General features: G+C 37.2%; 1 protein-coding gene across 4 annotated transcripts in view; it reads left to right on the top strand.

The window, feature by feature from the left end:
* CNOT4 (CCR4-NOT transcription complex subunit 4) overlaps positions 1–17,470 on the top strand; it is a 75,872-nt gene that overhangs the window by 54,963 nt on the left and 3,439 nt on the right. For all 4 annotated transcript variants that reach the window (XM_054278350.1, XM_054278366.1, XM_054278359.1 and 1 more), the window contains 3 exons: positions 805–862; positions 1,319–1,568; positions 3,422–3,919. In XM_054278350.1, coding sequence (XP_054134325.1) covers positions 805–862; positions 1,319–1,568; positions 3,422–3,919 — 806 coding nt within the window. The remainder of the gene's footprint in view (positions 1–804; positions 863–1,318; positions 1,569–3,421; positions 3,920–17,470) is intronic.

A 17,470-nucleotide genomic window follows, 5' to 3' on the forward strand; every position in this document is an offset into this window, starting at 1 on the left:
TTGTGAGTCTTTTCTCATGGGTAGATGAAAATGAGAGTACCTTGAAGTTGCAGAGCAAGATTTTAGTGTGAACTTCAATAACACCATTTCATTAGTGCGGTATTGAGATTTATTGAGGCAACTCACAGATACCTGTAAGAATCTTGAATCCTGAGATGTGCCATTTCAGCCAAGTCACAATAATTTGCAGTGAATGGCTTTCTGAGGTGGTTTTCTGCTGTATCTTATATTATCCTTACTTTTTATGGATATGGTGGGTTTTTATGCTATGTTTTTTCCCCTTCTGTCATCTAAGACCTCAGTCTTAAAGGCTGGTGGAAAGCTTACTTGCCACCAAGACTAAATTGTTAATTTAATGTTTTATCTGTCCCAGATTTATTTAGGAGTTGTATGGAAACTGAAAACTTGTGTGTTTGGAAAATAGATCTTTTCCAGTTTCTTTACAGTAGTATTGTAGCTGGAACTGATTGTTACAAAATACTGTCATCATACAGACTTCTAGGGTTTTGTATGGCATAGAGCTGCTATGGACATGTTCAAAACTTGAATTTTGTTCCTTAAGGCAGTCAACAAGCAGAATGGAGAGTGATGAAAAGAAGTACTACAATATATGATAAGTTATTGGAATGCTTATGATTAAAAAAGCAGTCTCATAAAAAATAAGTGCACTTTTTACCTTTTTGATCCCTGCTTTTTAATTTTTGTTGTAATTCTAAGGCTTTTCTTCCACTACAAAAGCAAATGTTTATTTTTCATGTTAAATACTTGAGTCTCTTACTGTCTTTTTCCCTCCCACTTTTGCAGCCCTATCGATAAACCTTCAGATTCCCTCAGTATAGGAAATGGTGACAGCTCTCAGCAGGTAAGACACAAAGATAAGTGCTCTGAAAGTAAGTGGGTTTGAGGACTCAATGCAACTTGCCAGTTGGAGAAACGTGTTTTCTAAAGTGTCTCATAATTGGCCATTGGAATAGGCTGTCCTGGGAGGTGATGGAGTCTCTGTCTCTGGAGGTGTTTAAGAAAAGACAGATGTGGCACTTAGTGCCGTGATCTAGTTGACAAGGTGGTGTTTAGTCATAGGTTGGACTCAATGAATTTAGAGGTCTTTTTCCATTCTAGTTTATTTTGTGATGATTTTAAACAAAATTTAAAAATGCTGTTGCTAAGTTGATTTTTTTGTTTGACCTTGTGCTGAGGTATATATTAGCAAACCTAATTGTGGCCAGGAGTTTTGAGGAAATTTTTTGTCTGAGTTAGTGAAGAATATTTTTATATATCAACTCATGTTCTAATTTTTCTCTTTCTCTCTTGCTTGTAGATAACAAACAGTGACACACCTTCACCACCGCCTGGTTTAACAAAACCCAATCCAGTTATACCCATCAGTTCATCTAATCACAGTGCACGGTCTCCTTTTGAAGGGGCTGTAACAGAATCACAGTCACTCTTCTCTGACAACTTCCGGCACCCCAACCCCATCCCCAGTGGGCTTCCTCCATTCCCCAGCTCTCCACAGACTTCGAGTGACTGGCCCACAGCACCAGAACCACAGAGCCTCTTCACATCAGGTACATCCACAGCTTACATGGCTGCGTGCTGTTTGCTTTTGCAGTTGCTTAAAACTTGTACAGAGTTGTGCAGAGCTTAAAACTGTAGAACCTGAAACTCTAGGACTTGTTCTATACTGTGTTTTCCCCCCTTACAAATGGTTAAATTTGTCACTTAACTGCAGATGAATTGCAGCGACCTAAGGATTTCTTCTTAAAGAAATTTTGCAGAGCTTTCAAGCTGCTTGGCTGAATTATCAGACTGCTTACTTTAGTTTTTCTTAGCAACATGCATAGGATGTGACATGTATGCTTTAATATTTAGTGTTACAGATTTTTATTGAGAGTGCGGAAAATACATGGTATCAATATATTTTGATGTGATAACCTGTAATTCTAATATCAAAAGCTGTTGTGTAGAATTTTCTTAGTATTCTACATAGTTATCTGAAGGTGTCTCATCTTTCTCTTTGAGGTGAGATTCTATAAATTCAGACAAGTTGTGTTTAATTTCATCAGATACCTGTATTTTTCAGGTACTCTCCTATGAAATACCTTGTCATATGCACAAAACATTGTTTTAGTTGTAATTATATAGTCTTGGAAATAGTTAACAGTATTGAAGAGCTCACAGATAGCTGAGAGAATTGTTAGGAAATGAAATGAAACAATATCAGTAAAAAATTAAATGTAAATAATATTATATAGTTGGTTTACTTAGTGATTAGTCATCTTTTGATGTTTATCTTGCTCCTGGATATCATAATTCTGTTTGTAAACAATATTTATTACCAAGGAAATTCCTTTCTGCTAAGGCACTTGATGTACCAATTTTGTGAGGATTAAGTAGCAGTGAGAGATAATTTCCAGGTAGTAGAGATCATAGTTAATATGAAGTGTATGGTTGTGGTTTAAATAAGAATGCAAAGGACAAGTTCTTGTTGGTCTAGCAACTCTTTATCATAGATTTTGGAGTAAAAATAGAACTGTTGATTTCTTCTCTGAGAGGATACTGAACCTTCTTAGAGCAGCACACCAGGTCCCTACCAGCAGAGGGAGTTAATGTTGCAAGTGATGCTACCCTGTACTTAGCAGGTTGCTTGGCCACAATTTTGAGGAAAAATATTGCAAAGATAGACCAGAATTCACTGAATCTGAATAGCAAACTTTACACAATCATGAAAAGAAGTAGTAACTGAAAATGAGGACAAATTCTGATAACTTATTGCAACACTGCCTCAAAATATTTAACAGTATCTTGTAATGCAGTTCCCTTTTTTTATTTTATTGTCTCCTCAAAAATTTGACTTGTTTCTCTTCATAACGGTAGACAATAGGGGATTTTTTTGTGCGTTTTGTTTGTTGGTTTCAGTTTTGTTTTTTGAATTACTGCTCTGAGGTTCTTCCTTTTGAGGGGGAACATCCTGCTTATCTTTTTTGCACAGCATTACTGGTGAAAGCAAAATATTGAACTGAGTAAAGACCTTATTTATTATGCTCTGCTTGTTCACACTTCCATGAAGTAGTAGTATGGGGTATAGAAGGTTCTAAGCAAGTGGTCATTGGTCTCTTTCTGCTTGGGACTATTCTTGAAAATACTTTCTGGATAAGGTTTTTCCGTGGTTCATTAACAGTGCAGCTGTGCAGTAAAAGTGCTATTTACTACTTCTAGCACTTCACCTTTAGTAGAAATCTATGACAGTTTGATCTGAATATGGCATTCTAAGCTGATGAATAAGGTATCTTTAGGGAACATATAAAGTAGTATTATATGGAAGATAAAAGACTGCAGTCAGATACACAGGCTGAAGCTTTTATATGGAAAAATGATTTCTAATTCTTGTTCTAAATCCTGTTCCTTTCTTCTCCAACAGAAACTATACCAGTATCCTCCTCCACAGACTGGCAAGCAGCTTTTGGGTTTGGTTCCTCCAAACAGCAAGAGGACGACTTAGGGTTTGATCCCTTTGACATCACCCGCAAAGCCTTAGCAGACCTGATTGAGAAGGAACTGTCAGTCCAAGACCAACCTTCCCTTTCGCCCACATCTCTTCAGAACCCTACCCCACACACTACAACTGCCAAAGGGCCAGGTTCTGGATTCCTGCATCCTGCTGCACCCACAAATGCCAACTCTCTCAGTAGCACCTTTCCAGTCATGCCACAGAGGTTTCCACAGTTTCAACAGCATCGAGCAGTTTACAACTCCTTCAGTTTTCCAGGCCAAGCAGCTCGCTATCCTTGGATGGCCTTCCCACGCAATAGCATCATGCACTTGAACCACACAGCAAATCCCACCTCAAATAGTAATTTCTTGGACTTGAATCTCCCACCACAACACAGCACAGGTCTGGGAGGGATCCCTATATCAGGTAGGTGAATAGGGACAATGGTGAATATGACTTAATTCGTGCTCTCAGCTTCTTTGAGTCAGAACAGGAAAAGGAAATAGCCAGCAACAAGCAGTAGACTGTTATCTCTTGACTGTTGTACTAGGTTATGAACAGAGGGAGGAATATTGTTTTAAATAGGTCCTTTGTATTAAAAAAAGAACTAACTGGATATTTAGCCTTGTAAATGTTGAGCTTTATAAGGAAGGTGGAGTATTATGTGCCCGCTTAATTTTGTGCCAAAGCAGATTGGTATTTTGGTTCTTCAGTCTTGCCAGACTGGCTTTACTTAAGAGTAGGCCCTGGAAGTGCATTGTGACTTTCATGTTGGCATGCAGGTGTTGACCAGAGTTCTTAAAGTCGTGCAAAAAATTGTAACAATGGTAATTTGTGGCAGATGTCTTGGCTGGGTCATTCCCTCTTGCACATAACTGAGTGGCTGCACAGTAAAACACTTAGTGCTGTTCATTTCTGTACTTCAAATGGCCTTAATATTATGCTAATCTTCACTGAATGGGTGCTTGCAATGTGTGTAAGAGGATTCATCCTGATTCTGAGGGCCTTGATGTTGGAGAAAAGTAAATGTGAAGTCAGGCCAGTTTAGGCTGCCCTGAGTGGATTAATAGGCTCTTGCATCAAACATAACTAAGGAGCTAATTGTAACAATAATTGTCTTGATTGAAAATTTACTTCTGGGGTTTGAAGTTCTTCCATACTTCCAATTTAGCTTGTCCCAAACAAATTCTTTTCTTGTAACGAGGGAAAAAATTGTATTACATGAATAATGAACTGCAGGTAGAAAGTCTGTGTTAGCTCTTTGTAGCCTTGAGGGGGAGAAAACTTCTCCTTGAGGTGTTGCCAGTATTATTTTCCTTTCATGGGTTTTAGAAATACTAGCTTTACTATAAGGAAGTGACCTAGGAAGAAGTTAGTGGGTTTTTTTGTGCTCTAGTACAAGACATTACTTTGCTGTACTTTGTCATCTTTGAAGGCTTTTTGCAGCTACTGTACTGTTGAAGGGTCTTTAGGCTGATTCAAGTATGAACATGGTCCATACTGCTAAGGCAAGTAATTCAAAACTCTTTACGCTGTCAGTAGCGAAGTTTTAAGCCTGAAACGACTGATATTGGTTGCACAAAAAAGAAGTTGTTTCTGGCATGGAGTAACAAAGTACAGCATCCATAGCTGCACTGTTGCTCCCTTTCCCCTAAACTGCATACAACTTTCAGAAAAACAACTTTTCAACTCTACCAGTCAGTTGTAAAAACTGCTACTTTGAGGGGTCAGTAACAAGACTATCTTATAACCTGGGGGACCAGAAAAATCCTTTAGTGTTGAAAAAGATCTGTTCAGCTTGATTTCAGGTTTGCAAAAGTATTGCATTATTTTAATTTTAGTTAGCAGTTTGAAAGTGGAACTTTTTGTGTTTGTAGGAGACTTGTAGATCTTTTTTTCAGCTTCTGAAAAGCACGTTGTATGGTACTGGTTGATGCACAGCCCAGGCCATGTGCTTCCCCCATATGTTTTAAGGTAGCAGAATTGATATTTAAGTATGTCCTTTTTTTGTATGCAACTGCTACAAACAATTAATCCAAAAATGTTTTTGGCAAATACCGTGCTAAAACCACAGTAAACATCTGCTGTGGTAACCATGGAAAGTTCTTTGTGTTGGTTTTAATCTCTTGTTATAGAAAATATTGTTAGTTGACTGGCTGACAGTTAGGTAGCTGTTGCTGCAGTGCAAACACTTCTCAGCTGATACACGTCAGGTTTGATGTATCTTGAAAAAAGGATATTTTGCACAAGGATGCATTACTCATTTTTCCTCATTTTTCCTGCTGCCAGAAATCAGCTGAAGTCTCAGTTCTGGTTTAGTTTGCTGGGTTATGAGCTTATATTTATTTATATTTATTTTAGTGCTCTAACTGCTTCAGAAGTACAAATAATTTGCAAGTCAGGAGATGACCTCATAGCTCTTTTCTTGTGTGCTAACTTGATAGTTTCCAGTTTTGGTTGTTTTTTTTTTTTAATCTACATCTAGAGTACATGTCTCTCAATGAATCTCTTTTATTTTCTGTTTGAAAAAAAATAATTTCTGTTCTTTGTTTTTAATCTATCAGTAGCAAGTATTTAATTACTGAATTTTCCTAGTTTCCTTGTGTAATTTACAGATACATCTGTCTGGTGGGGTTGGGGAAAGAAAGTGGTGTCCAAGTACAGAGAACTCCTGTGTATAAGACTTTATCATACCCTAGCTGACCTGCTAGAAAGGCAGTGCATATCGTAAGAGCTGTTTAGCAGTATGGAACAGTGAGTTGTAGTGGACCTGAAGCTCCTTTCTCTTGGTTCTTCAGTTAGTTCATATTAGCATGTTTTAGTCACTGTTACCAGCTTGGCTGGTTCAGATACAACAGGAAAAGAAACCAAGCGTAGGTGAAACTTCGCATTCTGTCTTGTAGCAGAGACCTTCTACTGCTGTTTCTTAAGGTCTTTGATCACAGGTTTTTATAGGATTATAAATTCCTAAAGTAGCTAATACTGGACCAGTTCCTGGTAAAAAAAAAAAAGGGTTAGGAACAGGCACATGAGTCTGTATCTGCTTGCTCTATTTAATCAACCCTTTTGAAGCTTTTTATTTATGTCAAAACAAGCAGATCTAATAACTTCTATAAATTCACATGTTAGTATAGTATTTTCTAGGCTTTCTAAATTTGAGTTGGTTTCGCTAGGTGTATTTGTGGTATGGAAGCTTGAATTAAGAAAATTGTATCTTGTAAACTGCTGCTGTTTGTACTTTAGACATTATTATTCACATGAATTTGAAATGCTCCTGTGTGACATGTTAAATGTAATTTGCTGAAACTGCCTTTTGTTTATTTGAGCTGTGCTGTATTCATAAACTCACAGCTTCAGGCAGGTCTGTTCTGTGATGTACGCAATTGAAATGGAGGAACACAGGCACTACCTACATTTCTTTTTTTTTTAATTAAGCTCTCACTTAAAAATAATTTCTATATGAAATTTGGTTGTTTATTTCTTAGAGGAAGTAGTTAATTATTAACTAATTAGGTGGTTTCCAGTGAAATGACACAATGACACATGATTGACTTCATAGATTTATTATGCATGTATTTGAAATGTGTCATGCTCATCAGGTGTACACTTTTCCCCAGCTCATATTTAAATGAACTTTTTGATTGATTGATTCCCAGAATAACTTTTTTTCCTTCCCTCACTGTATCATTTTTCAAACTGTAGCAGATGTTTCATCTTGTCATTTTCAGGGACAATTTAAGCTTATTGCTGTTCTCTGGAGTGGGATGGATTAGATGGTTTACTATGAAATTATAAATGTGTAACTGTGCTTCAGGAGAAGAGTCCAGTGACTTCTTCATGGACCCTGTGATTCTTGCTGCAAGCAATCTTACCCTAGATTGTATGCAAGCCATCCTGAGAGCATTGACCAGCAGCTATGCTTTGTTCTGCAGATAATGCCAAGGGAAAGATTGATTTACTGGCAGTAGTGTGGGTGGGTGTGTGCCTTTATTTTTATTTTACTATAGGATAACAGGAAACTCTTTGTCATTTGATAGCTAGTACACTATCATCTTTGCTATCCTACTGCCTGGTGGTCTGTTCAAAAATAATAGGTATAATATGGGATCATAGAATAAGGTAGGATTCAGATTAGCAGTGTCTTTTGGGACATATGTGTACAAAATGAGATGTATACATATTAATTTATAAATATAAATGTATGATTTTATTTCTTGAATTTACTGAGTGGTTGGTACTCATTGATTTTGTTACATAGAAGTACAGTTACAAACTCACAGAGTTAAAAGGATTAGGAAAAAGTTGAAAATGGTTAGTCTACATTCCCCATCAGTTCTATGCAAGATGAAGTACTTGACATTTTAAAACACTGGCTATTACTTCATTTTGTAATTTCATAATTACCCTGAATGTGAAACTTAATTGTAAGCTCTATATAGACCATAATAATGAGGTAGTTTGGACTCTTCCAAGACTACTCCTACACCTACACTCCTGTGTATATTCTTCCCAAAAAAATCATTGAAGCCCCTGAGTTGGAAGGGACCCACCAGGATCATCAAGTCCAATTTCTGACTCTGCATGGGGCAGCCTAAATATTATGTCTCAAAACTTTCTCCAAATGCTTGTTAGACAGAGACAATTTATGTATATCATATATTAAAAATCTAAATAGAGGAAAGAGTCAAGTGGACACAGACAGATATGAAGCATAAAGAATTTAACCTTTTTTAGGATGGGGAAAAATATTTTATTTATTGTCGTTGAAGATAGCTATTGTAAAAAGTTCATCAAGATATTTTAACTGTGCAGCTGCCTGATACAGGAGCTGCCATAGGATATTTCAGAACATGGGGGTTGAATGTAATAAGCCTGTGTAGTAGAATATAATGAAGAATCAAAATTTCATTTTCCCAAGACCTTTTAGTTTTGATGTTATGGCTTATATCTGTTGAATATGTATATCCTTACTGATTGGTATTATGTATATTTAAAGATGAGACTTAATAAATGAGTAGGCAACTCTAATAATTTTGGATGTCCCCCAGCAGTGTCTGTGGTAGTGGTTTTGCATTCCTTATCCAGACACAGATTAGCATGCATGTCTTCATATCATGGCTGCATGTAGGTTTTTGGGAAGCAGTAGCTGGTAGCAGAGGGGACAAAGCAATGATGGTTTTATTAAGCAGGTCCAACATCTTCCCACCTAAAGTACTGAGCTCTTCCATTTCTGACCTATTTATGGTGTTGCATCTTCTGCTGCTTTAAATTTTCTGGCCTCTATGCTCTCCAGCCATTGAATTTGTCTTGGACATCAAATCCTTTCTTGCCTAATGCTACCTTTTAGACAAGATTTTAGTAAAACAAGGGAAGATCCCTATATGTTGGCTGTGGTCATATTACTTAAAGACTATTTACAGCACGAAAAAAGGTGACATATCAGAATAAAGGTTAACATGTTTTTCCTTTAATACTAAGATTCCTTGTCTAACTTGCTATTTTCCCATAACATAATCGCATTTCCATTTGAGAGACATTTTTTTATTTGGTCTTTGTTTTTTTGTCTCCTCTCCTTGGGTTGTTTCTGTATTGTGAAAACAAACAGATGCATACTCCAAGCCTTGTTTTATTCAGTCTTGGACATAAACAGAGAATTTGGGGCATAGGAGCTGCCATTGTCCTGTGGTCTCAGGATAATGATTTGGTACAGGGTTTTGGGTGTGTTCTGCTACTGTGCCTTTTCAAAAGAGGGTTTGGACTATGTGGTATGGCTGTCAAAGTCAGCATGCTGTAAAAATTCTCCAAGTGCTGTGTAAAAAAAGCATTTGATCCCATACCCTAGCAACAAGAATGTGACTTAAACAGTGGCGCCTCACATGCCTTTATGGATGCCATGGTAAAACATTTTCCTGTACTCTTCTTCTTGACCTGACAGTATATGAAAGCCTTAATGCCTGTTTTAAGTACTGGTTTCCTTACTCTTAACAGTGAGAGAGACATTAGTCAATTATTTTTCTGTCCTAATCTTTTTAAGAAGACCACTTGGTGTTCTTCCTTGGTCTTTGGCTTTCCAACAGCAGCTGGACAGAAAGCATGGCAGCTGAATGTCATCTTTTCTGTGCCCCCTGGCTAGATCTATGCCTGCCTGAAGTCTTTCTGATTAGGGGTAAATATTGAAAATAGGAAATATGATGAGCATTTTAGCTGATACAGCTAATAGTTGTAGGTGCCACATGTGACATTTCCAAAGGCTTGCCTCTTTTCCAGAGTGCAGAGCAGCTGCTCTCAGAAGTAGATGTGTTGCCCTGATAATAGGATTACTCCTCATTTGAAACTGCTTTGAAATTGTAAAGTGAAAAATACCTTCTGTAAACAGCCCTCAGCTATTTACATTATTGCTTCTACTGATTCTTGTATATCCTGGTTTCCTCAACAAAGATGACTGTTAGTACAGCCTTTGCTATTGAACCTATTGAACATTTTGCTCTCAGCACCCTTTTTTTTCCCATGGCGGTCCTTAGTCCTCCATCCTTCCTCTTCAGGAGATGCTTTGTATCTGTGTGTATCCCCACCTTGAAATTCATTCTCCTTTTATTTCCCATCATAACTAATTTTCTGTTTCACTGGTGAAGAAGTATTCAGCACAATATGGAATTAATCCATTTTGAAAATAAACTTTTGGCTTGCTCATTTCTGTTTATCTGGAGGAGTTTAACATTTTTTTCTTATGCATCTAGGTTTAACCAAAATAAAATGGAAGTGGGATTTCAGATTAATTTCCGAAATATTAAATCAGTGTCAAGATCGAAATCCACTGTGGATATTCCTTTTCTTAGCTCTGGTGTCTTGTTCCTTAACTCCCTTTCACTTCCTTAATTGACTACAAAGGCCTGACTTCCTTGGTGTAATCTTCTCATGGTCTCTGAGACAACTTCATCCACAGCACCTGTCCTTTAAGTCCTGCTATTTCTCCATCTGTTCCAAAATCTCATCTTGCCCACCCACCCTTCCTTCCGGTGCCTTTTCAGTGCTAATACTGCAACTGTTTTCTAAATCCTGTTGAAATTTTTTTCCTGTGATTATATAGGTGATACTGTTTCAAATAAGGCTTGATACATAAATATCTGTCTTCATCTCTAGCTTGGCTTTAAGGTCTTACAATTTTTTTTAAATCTTTGATTGCAAGATTTTAAGCATGACGGTGAAAGACAGGCATCCTGCTTTTTTATTTTTTTTTTTTGTAGCAAGATGCCTATTTTTAAGTGTGTAATTTTATTTTGGAAGAAGATGTATGTGACAAAGAAAAAAGTGGAAAAGAAATCCTCCACTTTGTCTGCAGTGTATCAGAGGAGTGACTAATCACATTAACTCTACTACATTTGAAATAAACATGGGGTTGGCTGAGATAGGTGGCCTGAGTAACTGTCTCAGTCTGCATTCTGGACTGTTAGTCCTGTCAGCTTTTTTGGTACCTTTCCAGAAACAGGGAGAAACAAGCAGACAGGAGTTTTTTCACATCAAATTTCATTAATGTTTTTGTCTGTAGTAGTGTCACCAAAAGAGCTTCAGCTACACTAGATGTTGGCTTTTTTCTGAGTCTTAGGAATGGAAGACTGCATTTATTGTTAATAGAACCTCTTTAGGACTGGTTCAGCAAAACATAGAAAGGCTGTTTCCTTTCACAGGTAACTGATAAGATATTGGGATGGCTCTGCAGTAGTGTTAGAGGCAGTTCTGTTGTCTTATGTGTCTCCTTCCTCCTGCAGGCAGATGCTCAGCCTTGGGATGCTTTTCTGAAGTCACTTCAAAATATGCATTAGGTCCCTGGCATGAGATAAAAGGTGCAACTGTCTTAGTGATGTTAAAAACATGGCATTTTCCTTTTAAAGACTGGAAAGTTAGTGCACTTGGCGTTGCCACCTCAGTGTCTAACGAAAGGCTGTGCCTTGGCATGGACCTGAAACTTTGGCTCTTTCTTGGTCTATTTAACAAAATACCAGTAATGATACATTTCAGCAAAAAGTACAGATAATTCTAAGGCTTTCTGCATAAACTTTTTCCAAGTACTTCAGCTTGAAAAACAACTGAGAGAGCCAATATAATCTTCTTTTAAATTGTATTGGGGGAGGAGCATAAATTAATCCTGAAGGAATAGCAACTGAAAGAGCAGCTTTGCGAATAGTGTTTCTCTTCCCAGTACTGCCAAATCACATTTGAGGGCAAAATTTTTTTTTTCCCCACCCCTTGTCATCTCTTGGTTTCTTCTACACAGCCTCACTTGAACTTCATCTTGTCCTCAGAGGAATTATTTTCAAAAACCTATTTAAAAAATAGGTCACTTCTATTAGAAGACAGCATCTAGTAATCAGAATGAATTTCATGTCATGGAAGGTGAAAACTTGGTTTTCTTGCAGTTTATCTAATTTTCCCACAGAATTATTGAAATAATCTACAAATATCAGCCCTAATTGTTTGCAGATGTGGGAAGATTAGAAATGAGTTTATCATTTGCCAGATTATGCTGTCATTGTGCTACTGCTGGTCTCACAGTCTGAAGTTGGAGGGTTGGTTGATTGGTTGGATATTCCTGGAATCCAGAATCTCTGTAACACGATAGGCTCTTGGTAATTGTTACTATAGCTTTGAAGATCTCAATTTTTTCTTTGCAGTTTCTAGTTTCTGCATTGCCCATAGGGCAAATTTCAAATATTTTGGTTTTATTTATGCATGTATCTGTCTATGTACCCAGACCTGGGATTTTCTTTTGAAGTCAAAGTTTGTTCTATTGACAAACAGGGTAACCTGGTGAGATTGAACTCTGATGCATGATACGAGAGGAAGCAGTTTAGGTTAAAATGAACTTTATTTCCCAGATGAATGGAATTACATGCTTTCTGAGCTTTTTAATCAAATTGTTCTGTGTGTAGGATTCAAGTATCTATTTCATTTGTTTCAATATCTTAAATCTTTGTGCACTTAGTTTAGATTTATGGTAATATTAAAGATGATCAGCACCAAACCTGTTTTGTTATGGAGTGAGTAATAAAAAATGTGGGATGCTCTGGAAACATTTTCTAGGAAGTCAGTCATGTTTTTTAAAGCAACTTGGAATCTCAGTTTAAAATTTGCTTATAGATGGAAATTGGGTTGCTGGCTGCTATAATTATGGTTTGGTCTCTTGAGCTGTGGTAAGTGTAAGTCAATCACAAGAACTCCCCAGAATACTTGATGTAACACAGCTTTTCTCAAGCCTAATAAAATTCTGACACTGTACATGCAAGCAAATATGAGTCTTCTTACTGTCCTCAAATTAATGTTGTAGAAGAATTTCTTCTGAAAATAAATGACATTTTCTGACTCATAACATTTATGTAGTCACAGAAAGATTAAGTGTTGTACTGTCAGATCATCATCAAACACCATTTAGAAAATCTTATTTTCCCCCTTTAAGTGTATACTTTAGAATTAGTATATTCTACTTGATAGTTTGGCTAACTGGCAAGTTAAGTTGCAGTTGGATTTACTTGACATTGAAAAATAGTGTGCTTCTGTTTATGTGGCTGTCTTTTAAATTGAGTGGAATTACTATAACCATGGAAATCAGTATAGAATGGAGATAAAATGTGCTTTATTTGCAGTATTTTAAAGCTGAGGGTAGTCTGGTGTCTCTTGTCTACCAAGCCCAATTTTGTAGGTGTGTGTATGTACATAAATTGTATGTACACGTGCTCTTTTGTTTCCCCATGACTGCAAGACTTTGACTTGACATTCACGCTGTGAAATGACTCTTAAAAATCTGGGTTTTGTGAATTGTTGATTTGTTTCCCATGTGTAGACAATGTTTGTGAGGCTTTTAAAGGTTCACTGCAAACAGCTTTACTTTCTAGTGCTCCTCTCTCTTGATGTCTCTCTAATATGGTGAAGTGGCTACTTGTATTCCTGATGGGCAGCACTGCTGTTTATATGGGGACAGTTTCCCTCTTCTCTGATCTGCCAGTAACATTCTTAAGTCTCTGTAAATGGATGAAACTTCATTTTTTGGTTTATGCATTGTAGGATTTCTAGGAGTCATAGATCTAGAGAGTCAATGAAGCTGAGAGAGAAATCCTTTAGGTCACAGATGTTTAAATGGGATTTTATTTGTGATTTAAATCATTTCATGAGCAGACAAGCTTATTACTCATACTGAAGTGAAACAGATATAGTTCGTATAATAACTGTTTTGTAGATGTTTAAATATACAACCTTTGAATGAAACACTTTTGAGTTTATGTAATGTGATGGTCATAATTTCTTTTTTGGATGTGACAAATTGTCCTGTCTTTCTCTCTCCCCCTCAAAGGGAAGTACTGGACAACTCTTTCAAAACAGAAATAGAGTGAAAAGTTATTTTGAGATCAAAATAGAGAAGCCCCAGTCACTTCTCAGAATAGGGCAATAGGCTGTTTCAGGGAAAGCACTTAGAGTCTCTAAACATGGTAACACAAGGCAGAGACTGAGACCAGAGATGTCACTTGAAAGGGTATGTCTCTGGTGGCCCCATTTGTTTCTAATTGAGTTGAAAGACTCTTGGTGAACTCCTGGTAGTTCCTCCTGATTTTTTTTTTTCTCTCATTTTTCTTTGGCTTCAAAATTTGTTGTACAGCATCTTTGAAGATTTCCCAAGGCCCTTTTTACAGGCAGGTTGTTGAAATAGCTATTTTGTTACTGAATACACCTTGGTAGTATCTTTGCTTCTTTTGTTGCCATTCTTTGCAGTCTGGTATTATTTTTCTCTCATGTGATGATTTCCTCTGATTTTATTTTCCTTATTTGACTCTTTTCTGTAGTTGACACACTATGTCTTCGTCACACATATGACATACTGATGGGTTCTTTGAAAATAAATAATTGCCACCAAGATTGGCAGCAGTTTGCTTATCAGTGGGACTAGAATATTTAGAACTTGGAGTGAAGGTATTTAATGTTTTTACTCAATTAGCATGAAAATAGGCTTTTGTAATGGCTTGGGATGCAAGTTAGGTAGAGCAAAGAAATGTTCTTGCTTTACCTGTAATGTAACAGTCTTGTGATTTTTCCTATTGGTCGTTATTTACTTAAGCATGTACTGGGTGAATTTTGCTTTGGTTTTTACCGTAGCCTTGTGTCAAAATGGGGGCAATGATTTGAAATTATCTAGTCACTGTGAAATACTCATTTTAGTGGGCTTGTCTCACACCAAGAAAACTGGCAGTTGTGGTATCCCATCAATATAAAAGATTGAGTGTGTCAGTGTACCAAAGTGGCACAGCCAAATTTGAAACACCTTCGGGTCTTCATTGCAGTGTCATTGTCAGAATTTTCGAAGTCACAGAACAGCCTGTATCAGTGCAGCAGACACTTGTGCAAACATCTTCAGAAGTACTGATTATGTGCAAGAGAACAGTATTCTGGCTTGGCCATTAATCCTCTTCATGGCCTCTCCCCCAAATACACACTGCTTTGCCTGATTTGAAGGAAGAGTGCTAAGGCATTGCAGGTAGAGAATGAGGTAAAACTGCTTGACTGTCTGGTAGGATGTGATAAGGGGGCAATGATTTTATTTAGAAATTCATTAAGTGACTAGTTTTATACAAATTAATGTTCAGGCTTCTCAGAATGTATTATTTTTCTTAAGTTAACTTCAAATGTTTTTTTATTTAGATTGGATGGACAAGTTGCATTTGTGATGAAGCTTTTTTTTCTTTCCTTTTCTCATTCTAAGACAGTGGTTGACTTTGCAAATTTTACATACAAGTGCTTTTATTTCATATTAACATACCACCTCAGACAGAGGGAAATTTCAGTGCTAGACGTGTAGATCTGTTCACCCCTGTAAACACAAGTTTCCACTGGACCAGACAGGATTATGAAATGTACATTGAGGGAACACCAGAGTGCAGGCTGTGTGTTTGAGAATGTTTTTCATGTAAATAGTTCTGCTTTCAGTGATGCTTCACCAGGTTATTCTCCATTTTGGGAGACAAAGGGCATGAGGGGAGGAATCTCATATTTATCTTAGTTTATAATACACTTTCTTTGCAGTCATCTGGGTTTTACTTTGTTTTCTTCTGTGTTTTCCCGCTATCAGTGGGCATGCTGCTTTAAGCCTTTTAAGATTAGCCTATGGAAGGAGACAGCATTTTTAGTCAAGAGAGGGAAACTGTTGTATTGGTTTTCACACCACTAGGTTGTTCACACCCCTAGATTGTAGTGTCCAACTGTAAAGTCTGCTAATAGTCAGAAAATTACTTCTTCCAACCAGTTAACTTAGAAGTAGGGAAAGATAATATGCAAATGCCTTTTTAATTACATCTGTATTAACTGAGAACTAGCTTTTTCTCATTTTTAACTATGGTCCTAGCTTCATCCTGAAGCATAGATATATTTAACAGGAAGAACAAACCAGCTGATGGATGAGTAATGATTTCTGAAGAAATGGTTTTCCTTCAGTTGGTAGAAGTGATTTCCTGTCTCTGGGGTGGATTTGCATTTTCGCTTAGGCTGTTTAAAACGTGCCATAATTCAGCAAAGAGGCGCTTGGGTTTTTTGTGTCAGGTGCCAATGTTCTTGTCCTAACCTGCCTTGAAGCCTCACAAACACACCTGTTTGGGAAAGACAATAAATTTTTTGTAATTCTCTATTTTATCACTTGTATACCTAGGAGCGCAAGATTTTATCAAACTGACTCTCTCATAGATAGCAGACAACACCATTTTGGTAGGTACTGAATCCTTTTAGGCCTTTCATCTCTTGACTTCTTTGAATCCAAGTAGATTTTGTTCAGACAGTTGAGATAAAGAATAGTCTTCCTCAATTTATTATTTCCTGTTGTTTTGTGTTAGAGAGGGTACCAAGCAGTGGTGCACTATGCCTGCCTCAGACAGCAGTGTTTCCTCACCAGAAAGGGCCAGCCTTTTCCATTTCATGAGAGTCTTGTATCTAAACACTTGCTGGCTTTCTTGACCCTTTTGTGTGCTGTATTATGTCTTTTTTACATGGAGAACAGCATGACAAAAACATACATATTTTCTTAGCCCAAGGAGATCTAATGCCCTATGATATGAATTTTCCTGTCCTGTTCCTTGTAACATCCTGCAGATTTTGGCTTAGTCTTCCTTGATGACATGTTGCAGGTAGTTTACCATGGGTTCATTTTCTTGCACAAGAGCTTTGAGGCATGTTGGGGGTTAGTAAAGTTGGTGACTGAGACCCTTGCAGATCCCCAGCTCACAGGTGTTGAGATGAGTATGCTTGCTTATGCAGTAAGCACTTTTGTGTGCTTTTTGCATTGCAGCAGAAGTAAATAATTAAACAGAGCTGTTTCTTTGTACAAGGTTTTTGAAGCAGCAGTGAGGAAAAAATGTGGAAACTAATGGTGTACAATGCAGAATTTGTTGCGGTTATTTCTGTGATCGTGAGCTGGCTACTTTTGTTCCAAAAAGTTAATTTAGAACTCTCAAATGGGCTTATGGATGTTCTAGAGGGTTGTGAACCATATCTCTTGAAGATATTTTCTACTAATACTTTCTAAAACTTTGATTTATTATTTTTAATCTCAGGATTGTAGGTTTTGATGAAAAACATGTGGCACTGAATTCTTTAAAAGCATTTATTCTGTGCAATAGTGTTGCAAAGGAAAAAGGAGGCGCTGTGAAATTACAGGATTTCAAGTAGTTTTCTTGTTTGGTTTTGGGGATTTTTTTCTCCCCCTCTCGTTACTAAAAGGTGATTGCCCAGGACACCACTTTTTTCTGAACATTCAGCTTTACAAAAACTGCCAGGGCCGGTTTTGATAACAATTGAGACTGCTTTCTTTACTCTCCAAAATAAGGTTGTGAGTTAGTGATAGCCTCTAATTTTCCAGGAAGACTTAAATCTGTTCTGTTGATGATGAAGTATCAGTATTAGGAAAGTATCTCTTTATAACAATTCTGATTGAGATCAAGGTCCTTTCCT

This window comes from Melozone crissalis, unplaced genomic scaffold (assembly GCF_028551555.1).
Source record: "Melozone crissalis strain CALT ecotype California unplaced genomic scaffold, PUWL_Pcris_2 ptg000004l_1, whole genome shotgun sequence".
NCBI lineage: Eukaryota > Metazoa > Chordata > Aves > Passeriformes > Passerellidae > Melozone > Melozone crissalis.